At 37.3% G+C, this 24,699-nt stretch overlaps 2 protein-coding genes across 6 annotated transcripts; both read right to left on the minus strand.

Annotated features, from left to right (window-relative positions):
* Nucleotides 1-476: 476 nt before the first annotated feature.
* On the minus strand, nucleotides 477-4,023 carry LOC127813751 (pentatricopeptide repeat-containing protein At4g19220, mitochondrial). 2 transcript variants are annotated; one of them, XM_052354884.1, is made up of 2 exons: nucleotides 1,196-4,023; nucleotides 885-1,107 (listed from the first exon to the last, which is right to left on the minus strand). In XM_052354884.1, the coding sequence occupies exons 1-2, from the start codon at nucleotides 3,681-3,683 to the stop codon at nucleotides 1,025-1,027; spliced, it is 2,571 nt and encodes an 856-aa protein (XP_052210844.1). In that variant the 5' UTR covers nucleotides 3,684-4,023; the 3' UTR covers nucleotides 885-1,024. The 2 variants fall into 2 exon arrangements, with proteins under 2 accessions (XP_052210843.1, XP_052210844.1); XM_052354883.1 differs by having other exon boundaries at nucleotides 477-4,023.
* A 139-nt stretch (nucleotides 4,024-4,162) lies between these two features.
* LOC127813752 (arabinosyltransferase XEG113) lies at nucleotides 4,163-24,019 on the minus strand. 4 transcript variants are annotated; one of them, XM_052354885.1, is made up of 13 exons: nucleotides 23,563-24,018; nucleotides 21,446-21,739; nucleotides 21,117-21,322; nucleotides 20,352-20,457; nucleotides 14,993-15,249; nucleotides 14,763-14,898; nucleotides 11,729-11,823; nucleotides 11,582-11,635; nucleotides 9,533-9,646; nucleotides 7,338-7,436; nucleotides 7,130-7,249; nucleotides 4,777-4,863; nucleotides 4,163-4,677 (listed from the first exon to the last, which is right to left on the minus strand). In XM_052354885.1, exons 1-13 carry the CDS (start codon nucleotides 23,762-23,764, stop codon nucleotides 4,510-4,512), a joined length of 1,938 nt encoding a protein of 645 aa, XP_052210845.1. In that variant the 5' UTR covers nucleotides 23,765-24,018; the 3' UTR covers nucleotides 4,163-4,509. The 4 variants fall into 4 exon arrangements, with proteins under 4 accessions (XP_052210845.1, XP_052210846.1, XP_052210848.1 ...); XM_052354886.1 differs by having other exon boundaries at nucleotides 21,446-21,685; nucleotides 23,563-24,017; XM_052354888.1 differs by lacking the exon at nucleotides 11,582-11,635 and having other exon boundaries at nucleotides 9,533-9,623; nucleotides 11,721-11,823; nucleotides 23,563-24,019.
* Between the last annotated feature and the right edge of the window lie 680 nt (nucleotides 24,020-24,699).

Here is a 24,699-nt window from a genome sequence, read left to right on the forward strand (position 1 = left end):
TATGAAACTCAGGTCTACAAACAGTATCAATTTTACATCCCCCCGCCACCTCCTGTTGTTCTTTTCTCTTCGGTTTTGAGTAGGGAAATCGAATGATTAGTACTGGGTATTTTTTTTTTTTCTGGAAGATTTAATTAGATTGTTGCTGACGTTGTGCAACAAAATTTGCCTTCAAGAGCTTGAATGCTAACATTGAAGGCCCTTTTCAGTCTAATGGCATGAATTGGTGCCTCTCCTGTAGAGTATTATTTTTGGATTACAATGTGGTAAAACAACTAAGTTCTGGGCCTTGGGAGGTTATAATTACTAGCCATTGGTGTTGAATTAATTGGCGTGTTTGCATATTGAAACTTGGCAAATTTGGAGCCAAATAAAGGGTGCTATTGTTCTTAACGTGAGTCTCTACTTCACAAGAGAATCGAGAGATGGTTGTATTTTATACAATTTTCTACTACACAAGACTTCTTATGATTCTTACATGTGAAGGTTACAAAGAACCAATATCAATGTTGAAGCAAAATAATCTGGAAATTTTAAATTGATGATACAAGTCATGCCAGCTATGATCCCCCGAAAAGGTTAAAAAACTAATAATAAGAGAGGCACAAGTTCAGTTTGTTGACTGTCAACCCATTCTGAAGCTTTTATTCTAATTAGAACAAGAGTGTGATCGCTTTTATGTACAGGAGTATGGCATATCATGAAACAATTACATTGAACAGCTAAAAAGGAGAGACAAAATCCTAATAAAGGTATGGATGGAATTCATACGTATAACGGAGGTTGTTTGAGGTCCTTAATCTCTCTCACCCAAAGCCAATATCAATGAGACTGTAACCTGCAGTCTTCTTTAGTTGTCGGTCTTCAATGATTCTTCTCAATTCTGCAGCATCACTCCATCTTCCAGCAGCCACATACATATTAAATAAGGTCACGTAGTATCCGATGTTATCAGGTTCAGTTCTGAAGAGAATTTTTGCAACTTTTCTACCCATCTCAAGATCTCCATGGTAGTTGCAAGCACTTAACAGGGCACCCCAGACGCCCGGTTTGGGCCGGGTTGCCATCTGCTTGATAAATTCGTAAGCCTCATGGAGTCTTCCAGACCTACCAAGCAAGTCAACCATGCAGACATGATGCTCAGTTACAGGTTCAACTCCGAACTCGTCTAACATATAGTTATAGTACCACTGACCTTCATCAAGAAGCCCCAAATGGCTGCAAGTAGATAAAAGGCTAACGAAAGTGCTCTTGGTAGGTCTAGTTCCAGACTCGATCATTTTGTCGAATATTTCAATTGCTTTTTGACCGTTATTATGGAAGCCATACGCAGATATCATGGAGTTCCAAGCTGCAACAGATTTCTCAGGCAAATTGTGAAACATTTGCTGGCTCAAGTCCATCCTCCCACAATTGCTGTACATGTCGACAAGAGCGGCAGAAATATAAGTGTTCTTTTGGAATCCAAACCTCAGCACATAAGCATGTATTTGCTTTCCGTGCCGTAGTAAACCGAGCTCGGCACAGGCAGAGAGCATGGTGGAAATGGTTATTTCATTGGGTTCAAACTCCAGAGAGCAAAACAATTCTAATGCTCTTTTACTCTCTTTATTTTGAGCGAATGCAGATATCATGCAATTCCATGAACACAAGTTGTGCTTGCAACTAGAGTAGAACACCAACTTTGCACTCTCGATCTCCCCCAATCTCCCATACATGGTAATCAGTGCATTCTGAACTCGAATCTCTGTTCCTTCCAAAGTTTTAAAAGAAAGCCCATGAAGTAATTTTCCTTCATTCACCAATTCAAGATTTCCACAGGCTGATAAAACGTTAACTAGGGTAATGGAATCATGCCTCACATTGGATGCCCTCCTCATTAAGTTGAAATATTCCAAGGCTTTTTCAAAATAACCATTCTGTGTGCAGCCTGCAATTGTGGTGTTCCAACAAGAAGTATCTGCCGAAGCAGAAACCCTTGAAAACAGTGATAATGAAGCTTTCAAGTCTCCACAATTAATATACATGAAGATCAGGGAATTGATTGCAAGAATATAATTTGAGAACCCCATTTTTAACTGCCAACAGTGGATTGATTTGCCAAACTGAAAATGTTCGGGCGAACTACAAGAAGGAAGAATGGCTAGAAGAGTTGACAAGCTGTAGTGAGAGTACCTGTAAAGAAGTTCCTTAAATAGAGTTTGAGCTTCTCCGGATTGACCATTTTGAGAATACCCAAGAATAACTATATTCCATGAGACCAAGTCCCTATCTGGCATGGTGTTGAACAACTGCTCAGCCGCCTTGATCTTTTCACATTTCATGTACATATCCATTAGACTGTTCACTACTGACAAGTCAGACCCCATATACCTTCGAACTGCAAACCCGTGAATAGATCTTCCTTCGCTCAATAGCATTAATTCTGCACACAGAGGAACTATGGTAACTACTGTCACAGTATCTAGCTGCCGCCCTGCTAATTGCATTTCACACAGAAGGTCAAATGCTTCAATAATTTTTCCGTTTGAGGCAAACCCATCGACCATTGAATTCCATGAAATCACATCCTTATGAATCATTCCTCTAAAAACAGTCTGTGCGGCCTCAATGTATCCGCATTGAGAATAAAGTGAAATGATGGAATTGGCAAAAGAAATATGGGAGCTCTCATCATAACCCAATTTAATCCCCCATCCATGGATGACTTGGCCAGTAATCCACTCTCCGAAACACGTAGATGCTGCTGCAATGGCACATGAGAGACTCACATCATCAGCTTGTCTTTCACAAGAAGCCATTCTTTTGAAGTACTGTAGAGACTTCTGAGGATTGTTATTATAAACACAACCGGTGATCATGGAATTCCAAGAAACAAGGTCTTTAAATTGCATCGCTTCAAACAAACACTCAGAGGAGCTCAGCTCACCACACTTTGCATACATATCTATGAGAGCATTACACAAAAATGAATCAGAAAGCATCCCTGTCTTCACACTTAAACCATGCAAAATCTGACCTTGTTCCAATCTGTTCATATTGGACAACGCTGAAATCGCAATCACAAGAGTTCTAGAATCAAACCCTGGTCCCTCCTCCACCATCGCCACAAAGAAGTCCACTGCAGCCCCAAGACAACCATTCTCAATGTACATTGTCATCATGGCATTCCAAACTATCACATCTTTGTCAAGAATTTCACCAAACAGGGCCACCGCAGACTGGAAATCTCCAGATCTTGCGTAGACAATTAGAAGAGAAGTGGAAGCGGGCAAGTGTGCAAAAGCACCCACCTTGAGGACAAGGGAATGCACCATTCTAACACTCAAAATGTCAGGTTTCAGGGAGGAAAGCTTATTAATGATATCAAGAACCTCACGAAAGCGTCTATTTTCAAGGCTTTGCTCTCTAAGCGATATTTTGTCGAACGGCTGGGGGGCAGTGGAAATAGCAGCAGAAGTAAATAAACACAACAATGGACCAGGGGTGAATAACCAGGCATTTCGGCGTTTGCGTTGCAGAGTGTTGGAATGCGATCGAAAGGGAAAGGAGTGGAGAAGAAACTGAGAAGTTTTGTTTGGACTGATTTGATGGAAAGGTGAAGCTGTTCCCTCGAGGAAAGAGATGAGTGGATTTACCCTAATGGCTAGCGATATCTTGGGCTCAAGTGTCCAACAACCCATGCCCTTGTGTTCTTTTATTTACTGTGCTTACATTTAATTCACTTGGTGAGAGAATTACATTTGATCGTAATCTTTCTCTTCTTGTCCTTCTTTGGGGGCTAAAGATTTTTTTCTCATCCTCTAAGAATTTAATTAAGGGTAACAATTATTATTCTATCAAAAAGCAGAGCATATATTGTAAGTGACAGTGATAGGGATATCAAAAATGGCATACAAATTTTCATGCGAGAGAAAACAGATAATTTTGCCCTCCCATTTTCTTACCTCTACCGTTACCTAATAATAAACATTTTTCTATATTCAAACCATTAAGATTGGCACTTTTCCATAGCTACTAATTTCATGCTTCAACCATTCAGATAGAAGATGCATATACTAGGATTGGTTTGGAAGGCAATTCACCAAAATATCAACTCCCAAGTCCAACAATGGCAGCCAGGAAAAGAATCCACACATGAAAAAGTGGAGAGAGAGAGAGAGAGAGAGAGAGAGAGAGAGATTTCATTGCTTCCACTGAATGGAACATACAATTTCCAACAACGGCAGCCAAGAAAAGGAACCTGAACTAAGAAGTGTAAAGAAAGTCAACTCCTTCGTGTTGATGATTCTGCCTCACCTTACCAAAATTCATTCTTTGGCTACAGGTATACAATGATCACAAGGTCCTCTCCTACTCCCAAAATTGTGTTCCAAAGTCTTGCCTACAGGTATAAATAGGGGCCTGCCCCGTGGGTGTGGCAATGGAGGACCACTGGACATCTTCTTCCTTCTGCGTGCATCTGTATCAGTGTTTATGTGACGACAAACCGGAAGTTAAGGTTGGGCCTCACCATGGCGGATGATCGTCTTCAGAAGTTTGGGGCGGGATTGGCTTCCAACCGGGTTTCTCATCCCAGTACATGTCATAGTATATGTGGCCGGGAATGTGATTTTCAACACAACACCAGATACCTACATACCGCTTCACACGATTTCTGAACTTTCCTTCTCTTATCTGTTCATATATTTTAACAGTGGCTTAGTATCATACCATGATTAAGCATGAAAAACGTTGCCTTTGAAGCAATACGAAAAATGGGAGAGAAGAACTTGCCTTGTCAGTGAATCCTGGGAAGGCGTCTTGCATTGATGAGAATTGAATGACTTTAACCTCCTTGAATGAGGAGAATACTGAATGGAACTGCATTACAGATCACTGAACTCAGCAAGGATAGTTGTGTCTAGAGCTATGCACAGTGACAAATAAAAATACCCTCAAATACTACCGTAATTTGGTACAAGTACTCAGCCAGTAATGATTCAGGGATCCAAAAACGAAAAACAGCATTATAGATTCAGAAATTGTGCAGCCATCTTGACTAAATTTCAAAATATTAGATGGAAGTTATCCTGACCTGACCAAAGATTCTCGCCCAATAGTTGGGATGAGTTATGAGGAGGAAAAAGCCTCCGTTCAAACTACAAGCTAGTGAAGGATACCTGTGACTAGCATAAGTTTGTCCAATTGATTGAGTTCAAGCAAATCAGCTTACATCCAAGGAATAAATATATTACTGCTACATTCTAAACCCTCGTCCCAACTTGGCTTAACCTATATAGATAATTTATATCTCCTTTTTTTTCCTTCATTCACTTAATCAAGGCCATGATTATGGTTAAATCACAATATAATAATAATATGTTACTATTATACAGTCTCCCTTAATTTTGGTCTCTCCCACATTACCTGGAAATACCCTCAATACAATCATTGTTGCTTCTCCTAATTAGGGCATCTATGGTTCTGTGTTGAGATATTTGGATCAGGTCAAACGACTTCTTCATTTTATTTTCTTATAGATACACCTCTCATCTCTCAAGTCCATCTCAACTACATTTATTTTACTAAAATTATTTCTCAATTACCCAACATTCTTACCATAAAGTATGCTAGTCTTGTCCTATGACATCATCACCATCTTTCTTCTTATGTAGAATAGTAGAGACTGAATTACTGAAATTACCAAACTTTATATACATGTTGGCCTTCAAGACTAATTACCCTTTCGGTCCAATATTAAGTTTCAGTTTTAATTTCTTAAAACTTCTTGATTCTAATGTACTTTACAACATTTTAATTTAGCATTTGCCCCTTTTTCTGTTTCATTTACTGAAGACAATATTATCAGCAGATAGCATACTTTAATGTACTTTATCTTCTACATGTCTAGTTAGTTCATTCACCATTAACACAAGAAGATAAGGATTTAAACAGATTCTTAATGTAAATCCACATGAATTAGAAAACCACTAATCTCTCCTATAGTTGTCCTTATTATGGCCATGGCTTCCTCATATTGCCTTACATTACTTCAATATGTACATATATATCTGTAACACTTCTCCTTTTGTTTCAGAAGGGGATCCTTGCGTTTATAAAGAAACATCCACTGCATTTTGTAGGGAGGAAAACGTTGCAGCATTTTTTTTTTTTGGAGGGGGGTAAGTAGCTGCAGCATGAATTCTTAGGCTTCTTTATAGCATTTTCTCCATTTTCACTGTTCGACAATAAAAATTACAGGATCTAATAGAAGGAGCTGGTTTTTAATTTTTGCATGAAGCCATAATGACTTCACTCCATAGACAGGCACAAGCAAAATTCTCCTTAACCTTGACGCTGCGTTGAAAACAAGTCAAAACTGAGCCTTCCTAGGACTGGCATGAAGAAAATACCGGCACAAAGTGCATGGAATGAGATCTAAAGGCTTAAGCCAAGTCACATATATGACCTGCTTTCCAAACTGCAGAAATCACCTTGCAAACATGGTAGCAGAAAATGGCATTATCTCCTGGTAGTTGCTCCATCTAGGACAACAATCAATGCATATTATTTGATTGTCTATCTCTATTTTCTATAAACATACATTCAGAATCATTATTTAGAATGAGTGACGATGAGAACCAAACATCTGATGAAGCCTTATGAACGTCACTCTTTCTGGATCAGGTTGAGCAAGAAGTTTTGAATCATGCAAACTGTATCTTGATTTCAATCCATTTATGAAATTAAAGAGTCTCAGAAGAAGAGCAGATAAAACAAATGCAAGTCTGACTACTGCAAAACATTTCATGCTTTAAGAATAAATACGAGGGACATACATAAATGCCAGAATTATCTGAGTGCACAATCCACATCTAGAAACAAATGCAGAAAGAAAGAACACAAACAATTACTGAGGTCAGTCAGAAAACTTGGACACATTAGACATAAGAATGTGCTATTACCAATATACTTCAATCAACATTATTATTTTTGATATTGTTGATGCTGAGGTCCAGCTACTACTAATGGATGAAAAGATTATTCTTGTTTACTCTAGGCTAGCTAATCAGTATAAAGATGTCTCAAGTAATGAAACAAGATCACCAAAGAGTCGGGAAAAAGGCTATATATGAAAATGCAATACCGTTTCTTCATTGCTGTGCTTGGGAAATTTGAGGACTCCCAGTGCAGTCGTACTGTTTGAGACATTACAGTTCCGGGATCCTACTTGACATAGTTGAACATCAAGCCATGATTCCTTAACCTGAACCAAACAACAATAAAGATGAATTCGCTCCAACTGAACTTAACAGGAAAATACAGGCCAATTTGTATGAGAAACCCTGAAATACCTGTCTGGGTACTGATGGATTGTCAAAGAAAGAATATTCTCTAAAATTGATCCTAGGTCCAAATTCCTCCTCAGATAGTTGCTTCAACATAACATTTACCTGCAATCCAGCATATATTTTTAGCAATAGAAGGCATTCAGACAGAGACAAACAACAAAAGATAGCATGAAGTTTTATATTGAAGAAAATCCTTGCATGGCTTCAATCTCCTCCTGCTTGGTTTGGCAGGTTCACTGATGTCATGCAGTTTAGTCTTCAAAGATCTAGTGTTGATCCTTCTATTATCTGTAGTCATCCCACAGATGATAGAATGGATGTACATGATAACATGATTGCCAATGATTCTAAGGGCACATAGGTTAAAAGAAATCATTCCTGCATGCTAAGTCACACACTGGAAACCTAGAGCCCTCAAAATATTTCTTGGTTATTAAGATTGTTAGATATTGCCTTTGACATTGCTCTCTCTCTCAGAGCAAACATGTTCTTTATTTACTGTATGGGACAGATATGCCAAGATCTAAGGTTGTTGATACTATAAGACTGTTGAGGTGATGTATTAAGTGATCCAACTGATCTTAAAATTGGATGGGAAATTAAACTAGTTGACTATAACTAGTCCACTTATATCTTTAGCCACAGGTGTTGCCAGTCAATTCTCAGGCTCGCCACATACAAGTTATTAGAAAGTAATAATACAAATTCTAAGGTATTTTAAAGGCACAGTTGACATGGTCATATTCTAATGCAGGGATACATTGATGCAGGTTGGGTGGATTCTCAATCAAAAAAAAAAGATCTGTGATCATCTACATTTTCTGTGTAACAAGATTGGTCTGCAGATCTCTCCTATTCAGTCACAGTTTGCTGGAGCATCAGATATCTTAAAGGAGCACAGGAGTTCTAAGTCAGATGGGAGGTCTAAATTGAGGGGAAATGTTGGAGAAAATAACAGAAGATAGTATTTTGTGTTGCTGTTTGTTTACTTTGATTAAACTGCTGTTAACTGATGTATCTATGTTTGTTAGGTTTGTTATCCTTTGTGTTAGTGAGGCTCGGCCTCTTTGTATTAATAGCTGAGTATAAATACCAACTATCTTATGTTTTATCATTCATTCAATAAGAAACTTGATCGAGGCATTCTTCTATTGTTTCCTTCTCCTATTGTTTTCTAATCTTCGAATCTCACACCACTAAGGCATAAGCATATGAAAATGGAAAATGCTATTGATACATCATTGTGTACACCTTGGGCTACACAATGATGTACCAATGTCTAAAATGCCCTCACCCAAGGTGGTGAGGCGCAATGAGACGAGGGGTATTTATGTCATTTATGTGCCTTGTGTAACCCAAGGTGTACATAAATGATGTATAAATAGCATGACCCTATGAAAATTTAGTATTCAGGGCAAATAAGAAGCATACACTGGCAGATCTATCTGATGCTGTTTCCGAGTATGGAGCTATGGTACATACAACTTTTGACTTGATATGGAGTTCATTCAACTAATGGAGCTAATATATAATCAATTGTTCATATTACTCTCAAGTCTCAATCCACTATGCTATGACAGGACTAAATGTATTAATGTTGTTTGTCAATTCATATGAAAAAGATTGTACAAAATTTAATAAAGACCAGTCTTCTGAATTAGAAGATCAATTTGCATATTTGTTAAAACTCTGAGAGGATCTAAGAGTAATTTTATTTCTAACAAGCCAAAAACACCTGATATACATATGCTCCAGCTTGCAGGGAACATAAACAATGTATCTACGTTGTTAGGTGGAAAGAAAGACTATTTGTGTGTTACTGAGTTGTGTACTTACACAGCTAGTTGGGAGACTTAGATGAGAAGAAACGATATAATTGTGCACTATACTCATTCAACAATAGTATAAATACAATAAGAGGCAACCCTAATTGGTTGTTTAGTCTTTCTTCCACTGTGTAAATTTAACAGGAATGAATGTTGCTTGTCTTTACAGAACAGAAAACTGCTTTGAGAAATACTATTAGCAACATGACTGTGTCAACAGAAATTGTGACATATCTTTACTTCAAGGGATCACACTGTAACAATTAGTTTGCTGTTCTTCTCATAAGTGATGAGAGCAGATTTATAGTAATCACAAAGAGCCGTACACCTCCAAGCCCAAAAGAAGGGGGGGGGGGGGGGGGGGAACAGTACCTCAAAAACATGATCCAAAGGGCAGAGAAAAGGTTGTCTCGTCATGGACCCCACAAGGATTCCAGGATGTGAAAACCATAACCTATCCAACCTGCACCATAGTGGAGGCATAACCTAAAATCACAAATAAAGGACAATGAGATCAAAATATGGGTTTTAGATCAGCAATTAAGCATGTAGTAGTTAATCTGAATGATACATGTCCACTAGTCAAGGAAACCACATAACATAAGTATAAATGGGAGAGAAGGTAAATCATCATAGTGCTATTCTTAATCATTGGTTCATCAAATAAAGCAGCCATCTTTGTGTTGAGTTGCAGAATATGCCAGGTTGAAAGTCAATACTGTTATTATAAAGTGGAAAAATGCAGTTAGGTTATTGACTATGGTTCATTGTAATGTGTAAAAGAAATGATATAGTCACATGAAATGTAGTTTTGAATTCAAACGCTGACACTTAAGTAAACCTGAACTTTAGGTCTGTAGCCTAAAATGTGAACCCCAGAAGTCAAATCTCAAATTCCCTGAACAAATGGGCAAGATTGAAAGCTTGAACAAGAACCGTGCGGATAAAAATACAATCCAAAATTGAAGGAAAGTAAAGGGGTAAAAATAATACAAGATTGAGAGTGAGCCGGTCAGGGAGAGGAAAGAGAAAATGAATGGAGTTTGGAGGCACCTGATATAGGAATAAGCACTCTTTAGGGCATGAACTATGAGAAATTGGGATCAGGGCGTTCAATTTCAGAGAGAGGGAGAGAGGTAATAGAAAATGAATCAAGTTTGGAGGTACCTGACATGGAACAAGCACTCTTTAGGGCATGAACTGTGGGAAATTGGTCAGGGCATTCACTTTCAGAGAGAGAGAGATAGAACTAGGGGCAACCAAGATGCAAGAGAAAAGCCACTTGCTCTCAGTTGCCCCTCTCTCTCTCTCTCTCTCTCTCAGTGAAATTGAATGCTCTGATCCTGATTTCTCACAGTTTGTTCCCTACAGACCACTTGCTCCAATATCAGGTACCTCCAAATCCAACCCTCCCTCCCTCTCGTAGGATAACGTATTAAGCCTAACCAGCTCTCTCTCAATCTTGTTTTCATTTTAACCCCTTTGCTTTCCTTTAATTTTCAATCTTGCCCCTTTGATCAAGGAATTAAGGTGACTTCTAGGGTTCACATTTTAGGTCTGTAGCCTTCCCAGCACCCCAATTTGGCAGGACAAACGCATAAAGAAAAGAATCATTTCAAAGCATGATCCTTTTACCCAAAAAAAGTACAATTCTTCTTAATTCAGAAATTGAGGTGAATGATTACAAATAGTGAAACTTTCTTATTTCAAACACTGTGGGCACGTGAATATGTAATATGTGCAGATATATCAAGTTTGGACTTTGTTCTATATCTTGTACTGAAGAATCTAAGTCTTGGTTTTGGCTTTGCTTTTGTTTTGTGTATTTTTTTTTATCATTTTTTGCACCACCTTAATGAAAGTAAGTAAATAAATGGATAATGCCCGTACACTATATATCGGTAAAATACATTTGAATATTGCATATTCTTGGTATAAAACAAGAAACAGATATGCATAGCATGCACTGTGGCAGTATATTTTTTACCCAAAGTCATTATTGCAGAACAATATAAGATGCACACTAAGTAGTAAATAATTTACTTACAGTTGATAAAATTACCAATTTGGCATTCTTAGACAGTTTAAAACTTAAGCTACAGATATAACCACTCAACTGAAAGCTCTCATAGTTATTTGAATGGTAACGATAATCACTATGCATAAAATTTTTAATCAAAATGATGCTTTCTCCATTTCGTGAGAAATCCATGTTCATACCTACCATGAACAGAGATTGGTCAAAGACCTTCATGGACAATGTAACGAATGCATTATTTTTTTCCTTTTATTGTGATCACATCTATAGCAACAAAAACAAAATACAACATTTATTTTAGTTTTTGCTCCTCAATAAAGTAGAGACTTCCCAGCTGAACCCACAATCAATATTTAAGATGCCAATATCAGAATGGTTCTTACCAGTGTACGATTTAACAAAAAAGCAACTGCAAGAGCTGTTCTTATTTGCTTTATCTGAAAGAATATTGATAACAATTTTAATGAACAGCAATGCATTGAATCATAATTGTAAAAGAATACAGTGGAATTAGGATAATACATGCATACTTGGTAATTAACAAGAGAAAAATGTGATTCAATAGTATGCTCCCCATCTAGTAACAAACTCTTTGGAATAGATGGCTTAAAGGTCAAGAAACCACCTGCATAAGATCATGAAATTAAGTTGCAGAAGTATTGTGCTGAAAAGGACTGGTCAAAGATAATTTATAGGTTCAAGTGAACACGAATGAAGTTTATACTAAAAAGATGCTCTGAGCACTGCTCAGGAAATCGATATGCAGCACAGCAACAACACAGTGCTTTGATGGCTTGAAAGTCATGAAGACATAACTATTTTTGAGTTTCTATGGAAGATGAAGTTCAGTGAAATTTGCCAGTTATTTATTAGTATTGCAATCTCAAGGGAAAATTCAACTGAAATGTAATTTATACATTTTCTTAGACAAGTATAGCCCTTTAAGATAAAGAAGTAAACATTTGAGCCCATAATCCAGCACCCTCATCTCAATCAAATTCAGCAAAACAAATCCACACTATGTGACTGTTATCTAAACTGAAACAGTGAAATATTGGAAATTTGAAGTAAACACTGAATTTCCACAGGAATGATTTCCAAATTTGAGTGTATCAGATTGAATTTCCCCAGCTTGTGAAGATTGTAGTCAATGGTTTCGTGGATTTTTTCTTTCACCAGAAAAAGGAAATGTCAACAAAAACGTACTTTCAGGGAAAATTTCATGAAGTCCAATTACATAAACAAAAAATACTATAACTTTTTGTGCAGTATAGAGGGGAATCAGTGAGTAATCAAAGCAAGGAAGAAAATATTAAAAAAAGACCTTTAAAACCTCTTAGAAATTCACATTTTTAACAGAAAAAAATCCATATTTTTTCCAATAAAAGAAATTCAGATAGGTATGCTAATTGATATGATTCTGCAAAAGATCTACAAGACAATGTGTGCCATCACAGTCAAAGTGATGCGGTCCCTGATATCATGAAATTTATGCTAAAAAAAGCAAACAGCAAATTTTATGAACCCAAACCCCAAAAATCCGGCAGCAACAATTGTCAAAACAAAAGGCAAAGACAGCAGTATGGCAGCCACAGTGATATCCAGATAACCAAATGGCAAAGACTTAAGTAGAACACACAAATATAAACAATCTAAAAAGACTCCCCCCACTCCTCTGTTGACAATAACAATCCAAACGAATCTTGTTCCAAGCTCAAACTGAAAAATACTGTTATATTTTTATTAGACACCATAAGCAAAGAGGAAAAGCATATTATTGGGTGCATGAGAAGAGAGCATGGTAAAGGCAAGGCAACCCATCTTACTTTGCGCCTCATGTATCTTAATGTTAAACAACAACAGTATCTGGAAATAATTCTGTTAATATTAAACCTGCAGTGGCAATTGTAACTCTACAATAAAGGTAAAACCAAAAGTTGGAAGTAGACAAATTGCAAATTGAATCATGTCAGGCAAGGATTAGCCTAAAGCATCTTCTAGTTCTTCAACCAAAAATAAAATAAGACAAAAGTAACCATGATCAAGTATATCCAGAATTTGGCTCAGAAAAGGGTCGAACAGAAATTAGTGCCATACTGTGGCCAATTACTTGTTTTATTTTGGATCAGATCTTCATAAAGAGAGATAGAACAGGACAGTTGAGGATATTACCAATGAATGAAAGCATACATAGACTGTTTTTATACCTGTTGTGTCATGAAGATATTTAAACCTAGAGCAAGTGTGCAAGCATCATGAAGATATTTAGTGGTGAACAAGAAGAGAACCTACAATGCAAATAAAAATGCCCTGTAATAAAGTTCATAAAGAATCACAGACTGCTTTGGTGATCACCATCAAAAACTCATCAGACCCATCACTGTAATTTAAAGAGGACTACATTTATGTATTCCAATTTCCAAGGACACTGCTAAAGGGGGAATCCAGAAAATATCAAATATAACTCTGCTACCAGCCACAGACATTTGGAAAATGCCAATTCCCCTCATCATCAGCATCACCATTATCAAGTGACAGTAAAACTCTACTACAATAAGTCAATAACATTGCTAGATACTGCAGGCAAGCAGGTTCATGAAATCCAATGCTTAGTCTAGATGCTAGATAGCTTGCATTAAGAGTAGATAGGCTAGGATTGTAAGTCCACTCAAATTAGGTGCCTAACTATACTTTCATGAATCATAGGTAACATCCCCTCTTTCCATAAGTTAAAGTCAATCTATTTAGTGCTAACAGACACCATCCATGTTTACAAAAGAAACAAAAACCATATACTGGCCATCAAATCATAACAGAACCCAAATCAAGAGTTGACATTTCTGAGACCGAACAAGGTTCTATGCTCAAAAGTCCACTCTTCATTTTGATGGACGTGAGCTTCAAGCAGACTAAAGGGTTGGCCATTACTCCCCTTACTCTAACCATAAAGAATGCATAAAGTACAGAGGAACTGCACAAATCATCCTTTAGCTCATCTTTTATCCTTTCTAACATCAGAATCCTTCCACTACGATTTAGGGAAACTCCAAAGACAGCAAAAATATAGTAAACACCTTATTCCACATCTCACTTTCCACCAATAATGAATATTTATTTCGATGAATTATAAACCCCACCTCTAACAATATATGCGGAAGAACTTTTGTCCTCTATGTTGCTGTAAGCTGCCTACAAAACAAAGAAAAGCCCCTCAGAATGGACTATCACCTTCTAAATGTCTTTATGGATGAGTCTTCCAAAGAACCTTTTATGTTAACTCATATTAACCCCCAACTTCTGAGTGTTGAAGAGAACCAAATCTTGTCTCCACCTCCTCAATCACAACATTGAAGGTCATCATACCACTCTTTAGATGAGATCACTATTAGACAAGGAGCTCATCAATGCCAAAACCATAGTGCAAAGCTAAACAATATATTATCATATGAAGAACATACAATCAGCCACACCACTCTCATAATAGCTTTGATTATAGAGGCTAGAGGGGAAGCATTTTTGGAAATAAAATGCTAAAGTATAATAAAAATTTAATGGAAAAGTTACCTGGGGAGTCAAAATATTCTGGTGGGTCATAGAAAACCATAGCTTCACGTAGTCGGTGCCGCTTTCCTTCTGTACCAGCATACTGGAATGTGGTATGCACAGCATACGGCTCCATTCTGAGTTGTTGATACATTGCCTACAGGCATAGTGCAAGGGCTTAGAAATGCCAACACAGGGATATAAAAAAATGAAAGGAATGACAAAGTGATGAACCATCCAAATGGTCCTACTTGAACAAAATAAGTATGCCCACTGCAAAATATACTTGCTGGCAGAAGCCCCAGCTTGAGATTTCCATCGTATGCATAAACAAGTCCACTCTCCTGATCAACAGATGGTCCCAACTGTCTGTGTACAAGGTCATTGAAACCATTTTGGTCCCATATTGCATCATCAGCTAGAAGCATGTCTTTCCATTCTTTTGCCAATTTCTTTGCAGCATCTGTTGGCCGCCAGTGAAAAATTCCTATATTATATGCAGCACCAACTGTCCAAACCAAAAGAAAAAATTGGCATTAACTAGTTACTGAACAGTTACAATACCTGGAATATGACAAAAACAAACTTCACTAACATAAAATTAATTACTTGATTAGTGCATTAGTTTGAACATGAATACAAAAAACAACATATCTAACCTTTATTCCACTATGTGGGATCGGCTACATGAATTCTAGACTTCCATGTATTTCTGTCTTTTGTTATATCTTCATTTAAGCCCATACACTTCATATTAAACTTTAATGTCTCTCTCAAAGTCTTTTTGGGTCTGCCTCTACCTCTTTTTTTGACTAATTGTCTCATTTCATCAACTCTCCTCACTGAAGCATCTCTTGGTCTTCTTCTCACATGACCAAATCATCTTAGATTAGTCTTTCTCATCTTCTCCTCGATTGACACTACTACTACCTTATTACAAATAACCTCATTTTTTATTTTATCTCTTCTTGTATGGCCGCACATCCATCTTAGCATTCTCATCTCCGCTACGCTTGTCTTTTGCTCATGCTGGTATTTGGATGTCCAACATTCTGAGTCATACAACAAAACTAGTATTATAACTGTCCTATAGAATTTTCCTCTCAATTTTAATGGAATTTTACTATCACATAACCCCCCCCCCCCCGATGCATTTCTCCATTTTAGTCAACCTGCCTTAATTCTATGCATGACATCCTCGTGAATTTCTCCATCTTTTTGAATCACTGATCCCAAATATCGAAAATTGTCTTTTCTTTGTAATTTTGAACATGAATACATCAACTAAAAAACTTAACTCAAGAGTTATTACTCAAATATAAAGACTTGAATTTGATAGAGCTGTAATGTGAGCAATTATGCCACAGCAAGTAGCAGTGTGAAAAGGTCAATCATTTCAAGGGCATGCACATCTGCCTGCAGCATTTATGCAGTTGTGATCTGACAGGTTGGGATCCGTGCATGAAAGTCATTAACCAATGCCAACAGGTTTTCTCTTCCTGTTTGAATCTCAAGTTTGATCTTTTCACAAAGAAAAGTAACAGACTCATGGAGTTCAAGGTTCCAGCTCCCTATCAGGAATAATTTCAAGTTAGCAACAACTGGCAAACATTTGATCACTAAATTGTTGATCAGGCCCAACATTCTCAAACATATTATGCACTTAACAGGTAGCCAAGGTTATCCTAGAGGCCAAGATCCATAAACCGAATATCCTGCCTAACAAGGCCACACTTAAATTGCATAATGGACTCCTAAGGAATTATCAAAACCTAATAATGCCAACTGTAATCTTTATTTTCACCACATTAGTATTGTTCCTTCCAAACAGGATAACTCATGCCCAAGTTTTTCAGTGAGCGTGCAAGATTGCACATTAACACAAAAGTTACATGCTCAAGACATTTCAGAGAAAATAACAGTATCATCCTCATGGAGTGAAATAAAAGAGAATGGACTTAGCATAAATAAATAAATAAATAAAAGAGAACGGACTCTCTGTTGTGAACTAGCATTGTATATGAAAGTGCAAATGTAGCTCTATCATTGAGTAGGCAGTCATTGCCCATAGCAGTGAGAATGCAAACCCAGCATAAGTTTAATATCCTGACATAATTTACGAATCTGTATAAGATTTCAAAATTGCATAGAGGAATAAGAGTGAAAAGTTAAAATAGGTTTATTATCCTGTCATAACTTATGCATCTATACAAGAGTTCAAAATTCTACAAAGGATAATTTGTCAAAAATTCATTAAATTACTTCATCTTAAATCCTAAAGATAAATCTCTTTTGAAAATAAAGATAAATCCTAAAGATAAATTTTTTTGCTCGGGGTAAAGGTCAAAGGAAGGTTTGGAAGTCTCTCTTTTATTCAGCGCTATGGACAATGTGGCTGGAGAGGAATAGGCTAATTTTCAAAGATCGAGGGTCAGGTGCAGTTGATATCTTTAACCTAGCCATCTTTCCCTTACTCAGTGGATCAGGTTATCATGTCAGCCTCTGCTTTTGGCCGCTAAGTTATTCTCCCTCTTCTAGGCTTGTTGGCTATAATGTCAGTTTTGGGTTGTCGTTTTCCCCTAATGGCTTGTGTTGGGGGGGGGGGGGGGGGGGGGGGTGTTCTGGTCGGTATAGTTTTGTTGGAACTCTCTTGTTCCGGGTCTTTGATGTACATTTTCTATACTTTCATTAATATAATTGAGCTCACTTATTTAAAAAAAAATCTCTTTTGAAAATGATAATAAGTTGATAATTCAAGTTGCTCTTTTTTTTTTTTTTTTCTTTTTTTGTGAGGATGGGGATGCCAGTGTTTCACCTCTTGAGCACTGCCATGCAGTAAAAGAAGTTAAGTTTCTCTTCCAATCACAAGTCCACCCATAAGTTATTGAACCATGATGCCTTTGCTTTGATCATCATGTAGTTAGGATCTGTCTAGGAATTGCCTCCTTGCCCTGCATGGAAAATATCTTCCAACCTCCTTTGATTAAAAGGTCCATTGCCTCTGTAGAGACCTGAATCCATGTATGTTGTGATGCATTGCAACAACATCTAAAGAATTGTGTTTCTTTTGACCATAAGCCATTGGTCAGATTCATGTAACAGGAGAAAGATTTCCCATTCCTTAGCTGGAAAGGTATGTAGTCAGGAAAGAGGGATTTTGTTTCTGTCTTTTGTTGAATATTTTTCATGGCTCGATAGATAATTTGATAAGCCAATGATTTTTTTTCTGTGTTTCAGAATACGGTTAACCAACACATTAACTAATCGATTACAATAAATTGGATCAGATTTTGCTGTTTTTTCTTTTGCAGTACCTTGACGTGACATGAGCGAGAAAGAGGTTCAAGAATTTGTTTTCTTTTTGTAAGGGCTAAAATCACTTATTTTGGCTTTTTTACCCCATATTATAGGGTGGATCTCAAAAGGAGATGGGATGGTGGCCAGTTCAGCAGCTTGGGTGATAGGCCAGTCTCTACTGTCTTCTTATCAGTCTCCTTAGGTGCCACTTTGAAAGCAATAGAAATGTGGCAGGATGTAGAGGCTTGACAGGGCAGCAGGTTATTATATATCTATATACACACAAAACTGTAGAAAGGAGAAATGTTCCTGTTCAAGAGCATGTTATCTAGAATCCCAACTTATGCTATACCTATCTTCACCATTTCCAGCATCACTTGATGGAAGACTTGAAAAACTATAAAATTTCTATAATCTCTAAGAACAAAATTAAACTATTCATTTGGTGCATAAGGATGCAGCTTATACACCAAGGCAGGCATGAGATCTCTGCATCAGAAGCTTACCATTCAACAGAGCCAGTAGGTTTAATTGGCATTGGAGATATTGTGGAACTAGTAATAAATAAGGAACGGTGGTGGGGGGAAAGCAGGATGGAGCTATGAGATTCAATGTTAAGTGAGTTTCATTGCCCGTGTGGGGTGGGTTTTGAAGATCATAGGAAGGGAAGAGAAGAGTTCTCAAGGGTATGGATTATTTGATCAAAATTGGCAAAAAATTTAGTTGCATGAGAACTCTAATGGAAAGGATCATTTTTTGAAACTTATATTTTGAGTATCATTCAGGAATGCAGCTTTTTGAGCTAATTCTGGTCCAGATAGAAGTGTGGGAATTGGTAGCTTGTGATGGTGATTAGAACTAAGAAAATTGCTCTAGATAGGTGACTTCAAGGAAAGAGAAGTTTGAGGAGTTCATGTAGACCAGTTTCTTGCTCAAAAAAATCAGAAATAGTCATTGGAATCACCAATTGCATTGGACATGGTCATTGGAATCACCGATTGGGTTCGTCCAACCAGAAAAAAGGCATGAGATTTTTTGGTTTGCTTGAGCCACATCAAGCACGGAACAAGTTAATTAAAGACTACAACAACAATCACAAGCCTTAATCACATTGGTTGGGGTCAGCTACATGAATTTTTAGCTCTCCCACTATCTCTATCCATGGCCATAACTTTTGTAATGCCATTAAATTCCATGTCATGTTCAATGGTTCCACATGTTTTCTTTGGTTTCTTTTTACCTCTTTGGCGATAAACTTATTCCATTCCATCAACTTTCCTCATGGATGCATCCATTGGTCTTTTTCTCACATGTCCAAACAATCTTAGTCACTATAGGCACCACTAAGACCTTATCTTCAAGCTAACTAAGGGCTGCTTGCTTAAATTACTCTAGAGTTTGTTGATAACGAGGTAGGAAAAGGAATGGTCTTTTCCTTTAAAGGCTTACAACAAAGTTTTGCCTGAAACCCTCCAAATTGAGTTTTTTTGGGTGGATGGCAGCTTTTAAGAAGATTTTGACTATTGATAACCTGAGGCCAGGGAAAACTTTGACCAAGTACATGTAGAATGAGTAAACAAAATGAGAGAGGCTTGACCCATCTCCTCAATCATAATTTGTTGCATGACCACCTAGGAAGGTGACTACTTCGACATTAGAAGTCTAGAGTAATTAGAGTAAGATAAAGGAAATAAGTTTCCTTTTTTACAAGGATGAAGGTGAAAAACAACAGTAGGCAAGTTTGACATGTGGATTTGGAACAAAAGAATGCGAAACTTTTCTTCAAGGAGGCCATTTCTATTAGTTCTGTCAAGCCTTCTAAACTCTATTTGCTAGAAAATTTTTAAAGTTTTCCAAAGTTATGTGCCTTCCAGAATTTTCTTTTGTTTTTTTATTTTTATTTTTTGATAACATTTTTCTTTATCAATTTTGTTCATGTGTTTATTATTGGGACTGCAGCAGGAAGTTTTAGTTCCTCTTCTGCTATATATAGCCTGTGTGACTTGGTACAGGAGTCCTCCTCAAAAAAACCCTTCCCCCCTCCCCCACCAAAAAAAAGGAAAACTTTTCATAATAAAGTCATCATTATCGGAGCCTCCCTCACAAGTAGAAAAAAATATAGCCAGACAGAATCTCCTGTATTGAAGATCATGATGACTGTATAACGATAATTTTCTCCTTCAGTATGACAGACTAAAGACTATATAAGATTCCTTTTCTTTATGTGAAAAAATATAAACTAGCAATAACATAAGGAATAAATAACGAAATAAATAAATGAAGGAAAATAATAAAAACATTTCTCTCACACACCTTGTTGCCAGATGTCCAACCTGTCATCAGCAACTGTTGGTACAACTTGATCTGTTGAAGTCAACACATCTGCTTCAGGAAAATGGGAAAGATATGGAAGGGGATTCTGCTCCAGGATGTACAAAATGGTGCAAAGAAAGTGCCCACCCAATAAAACAAAAACACACAGAAAGAAAGAAATTAAGAAGGTATTCATATAAAAATAAAAACAAAGAAATATCATAATCTCATCCTCCCAAAGGACTAGGTGGAGGAAATATGGTTAACAATGTTTTTGTTGAGGGACTGCAGTGGCAGGGGCATGAGCACACAGAAAAGAAGTTGCGCAAGATTGCAGAGTAGAATAAACAATGTAGGAGATAATTTAAAAGGACTATATGGTAAAGAAACAACAACAGTGAAGTTAATGTAATACTGCAGCTGCAGGTCTTCTCGGTGGATTAGGGAAGAAACTTTTCCATCTGATTAGCAGTAATGTATTTATATAATAATGGGGGAACTATAGCCAGTCATGAGTACTCTTTCACATTCTGTGCTCCCAAGAAAGCAAAAGAACAGCAGAATGGTTTCCAATCCCCAAGGAAAACCAACTCAAGAAAAAGACGGAAGACATGTTTCACAAATTTTCCCCCTCTAGACTTTTCATAAGACAGAAAGAAATGGTAAAAGATCCATTTCTTCACACAATTCAATCACCCAGGGAAAAGGTGAATCTACATAAGAATCATAGGGTAAGGCAATAAGGAAAACAAGTATAAACTTTACCTTTAACCAGACCATATCTGTATCACACATGAGCAGTTCATAGCCAAATGGTAGTACGGTATCTATTAGAATAACCTTTTCTCTCCCCATTTTATGAAACGTTGGTGAGCCCCATCCAACATCTCCGGTGCTCATATGACTACCCATGTCAAAAACTGGAATGCCTTTCCAGTACAAAGCCTCCAACAGTTTTGTATCCATTGCACCTGTAACAAAAACAAGTTTGCTTAGGCTATTGTATAGATTATAGAATACAGAAACATGCTTCTTCAGCAAAATCGTTCAAGTATATACTAAATCCACACATAGCTCAAGTTATGGGCGCTTACCAACGAGAAGATTGTCTAAACCAAGATCAGTCAAGTGTTTTACCCACGTCAGAATAAAATCCATGAAGGCATAGTTACCAAAGGTCACTATTACAACATTATCTTTTGCCCTTTTTCCAAACAGCTCTTTTGTCAATCGGAAGGTCTTTAAAGGTGGCATTTTTGAACCAGGAGGAGCTTTCCAAATTGGCGGCATTGATTTACTTCGAGGCTGTGGTGCAGGCACAGCTAGCATACCCACTGCCATTATTTGAGAAGAATTAGGAGTTCTATCTTGGGCTGGAGAATCTACATCTAAAATATGATGAGAAAAAAGAGAAATAGTAATGAGAAAACAGAGAGAGAAAGAGCAAGTGAGAGGGAGAGAGAGAGAGAGATAACAAGGAATAGGGTCGTAATTGATGCATTTGGAAAAACCAGATTCAAGGAAAGAAATGTTTTATCAACAAAACAACATACCAAGCTGGAAAATGAAAGAAACAAATGTTAGGTTGGCTAAGGAAAGAAATGTTTTATCATGCTTGGAAAATGAACTTTAGCTCGAGAAAATCTAATCCCTCATTTGCACAGCATGCACTTGGTATCTAGCTTGATCTGACTACTATAGAAGAAACAAAAAAAAAAGTGGTGCAGATAAGCGAAATAACACACTTTAAACTAATGCATCGCCAATAAAAGAGAACGCTTAACAAGTTAGATTCTCCCCCTCATCATCCATTTGGTCTAAAGTAGCAGGCCACACGAAGAAATAGAGAATTATGGACTAGAATAATTAAAGCAGCTGAAGTCTCTTAGGCAGGGACATACCTTGCTAAACTAATAGACAGAGGTTCATACTGTAGTTGAGGGGTTGGCTGGTAAAAGCGCAAGAAAGAATGTGGAAATACAAGCACTGATCTTGCATGGTTACACATGCTATGTCCATGCAAAGTTAACTCTTGACTGATATCTCAATGAACATGACAGATGCCAATGTTAAACAATTTTTACCTAGCAGATCCTATTATACCCAGATCAGTAGAAAAGATAGCATAATGCAAGGTCGGTCATAAAGAAAAATTAACCAAAGCATTGTTCAATTAGCTCCAGTCCAAGTAAAGAAATGTAGGCAGAGACTGAAAGATATTCATAGATCGGGCCAAGTTATCTCATATACACTTTTACACATCCACGCACTAACCAATACAAACAAGCAAGGACTATTGAAAAATCCCAGACAACAGGACGAAGGCTGAAGCCTACTGACCTATAGTCTGAAATGTCAGACTAACCGCATAAGGTTCATCTCATCGAAGAAAGCAGACATCCATTTTAACTTATGAACTACTTTACCTGATGGTGAAACTTAGTATTGATAGCATACTCGCAACCATCCTAAAAAATCAGCCTGCCACCAATTATGAATCAATCTGACTCCTCTACTGGTTAGAATTGTTAAATGATCAAGAAAATATATTATTTTTGTAAAAGAAGCTATCAAAGTAAAAAACAGTGCACAGGTTCACAACATCCAGTTCCATAGTTGCAGCTATGATCTTCATATCACAAGCTTGTTGTTCCTCCGCTCTCCACGGCAAGGATCTCCACATTTTCTAACAAAACCCTCTACACCTTAGCAGATTCTACCAATCAACCACCACTGCTCAGTCTGAGTTCAAAAGCTTGGATCACTGAGTGATATTTCTTGGTAACAATAAGTCTCAATTATTAGTGCCCCTCTTTTCCATGCCAACCATACGTAGTCAACTTCAACCTTCTCATTAGGGGTGGACACAAGATGGAAGTTTGGGGGGGGGGGGTTGTTGCGGGGCAAAATTTATAAACTCAATTCCATTCACCATTACAACAATTTCCGGAAGCAACGCCAACGGGAATGCTTCTTCTAATTATAACTAAAACTCCTGGTAAATCTATTCTTACGCACAGACCTACCTATATAAACGTTTGCAGACTTTCGCCCTTCGTTATCAGATAACCCAATTGAAATGATCGAATTCAGATCAATACATAACCTAACCGGAAAAAAACAAAAATAAACCATATAGAGGCAAGTGCATTTAATGAATGAGACATGAATCAAATTCTACCAAAACATTCGTTAACGAGGGGGGACATACGGGAAGCAGGAGGAGAGAGCCACCAGGAAGTGGCGGACGACGAGGGGGCCGAGCCGGCGCCGCCCCGTCCGGCGGAGGAGTAGACAGCGGAGAAGACGTAAAAAGAGGAGAAGACGATTCCGGCGACAACGGTGGCGTAGATCGTTAGGAAGAGCGGCTTCGAGCTCGCTATTTCCTGGAATTGATTCCTCCACCCCGGCATCGCTCCGATGTTCCTTCCTCCCTATCCTCTACTCAGATTTCATCCACCATTGAGCACTATCATTCATCCATTCGCTTCGATATATAAACCTCGCATGTGCATTCACATATATATATATATATATCCCAATCAATGCGATGGTTCAAGTCAACCCGATGGCTTTCTGAATCTCTGAATGCAACTTCAAAAGAAAAGCTTTGATCTTCTTCTCGTTTGGACAGGTAATTTAAATATCACGGTCATTACTACTAGCTGCCTAGGAGTGGTTAGCTTAGCTGCCTGCCGCACATATATATATATATATATATATGAGTAAAATGGTAATTTTAGTTAAATTATATTTCTATTTGCTAAAATTAGTATCTAACTGGGAGGCGCAATAATCATGTGAGAGCAAGTAGCTTGAAATTACTAATTAGGGCTTAAATGAAAATTTGATGGTAAATTAATGTTTTAAAATTTAGTGGGGGTGATTGATTGATATTGATAAAATTAAAGTTTTAAAATAAACTTACAACTTAGGAAGACATTTGGCAATTGTTTAGTTATTTGACCCTTTATTGTATTATTTAAAAATTCAAAAATATATTTGGTATATGATTAATCATTTAATCTTATCAGATTTTGGAGTCTCAAAAAACCCTTAATGATAAGGAACCTATTTAAAAGAAATTCAAGAAGGGAAAACATATATTAATTACAACTTTCCTTGAAGAATCTCCTAATCTTTGTCCATCATATATATATATATAGAGAGAGAGAGAGAGAGAGAGAGAGAGAGAGTGACTTGTCCCTTTGTCTGTGTCTCACCTACTCATCCATAAACACTGACAATTTCTAACATTTATAAGTCAATTAGACTTTTGTTCTAGAATTGTTGGTTTTTTTACACTTTTGGTTGTCATAATGCAATAATAGATTTATTTGCAACGAGA

Source organism: Diospyros lotus, chromosome 11 (genome assembly GCF_014633365.1).
Source record: "Diospyros lotus cultivar Yz01 chromosome 11, ASM1463336v1, whole genome shotgun sequence".
Lineage (NCBI taxonomy): Eukaryota > Viridiplantae > Streptophyta > Magnoliopsida > Ericales > Ebenaceae > Diospyros > Diospyros lotus.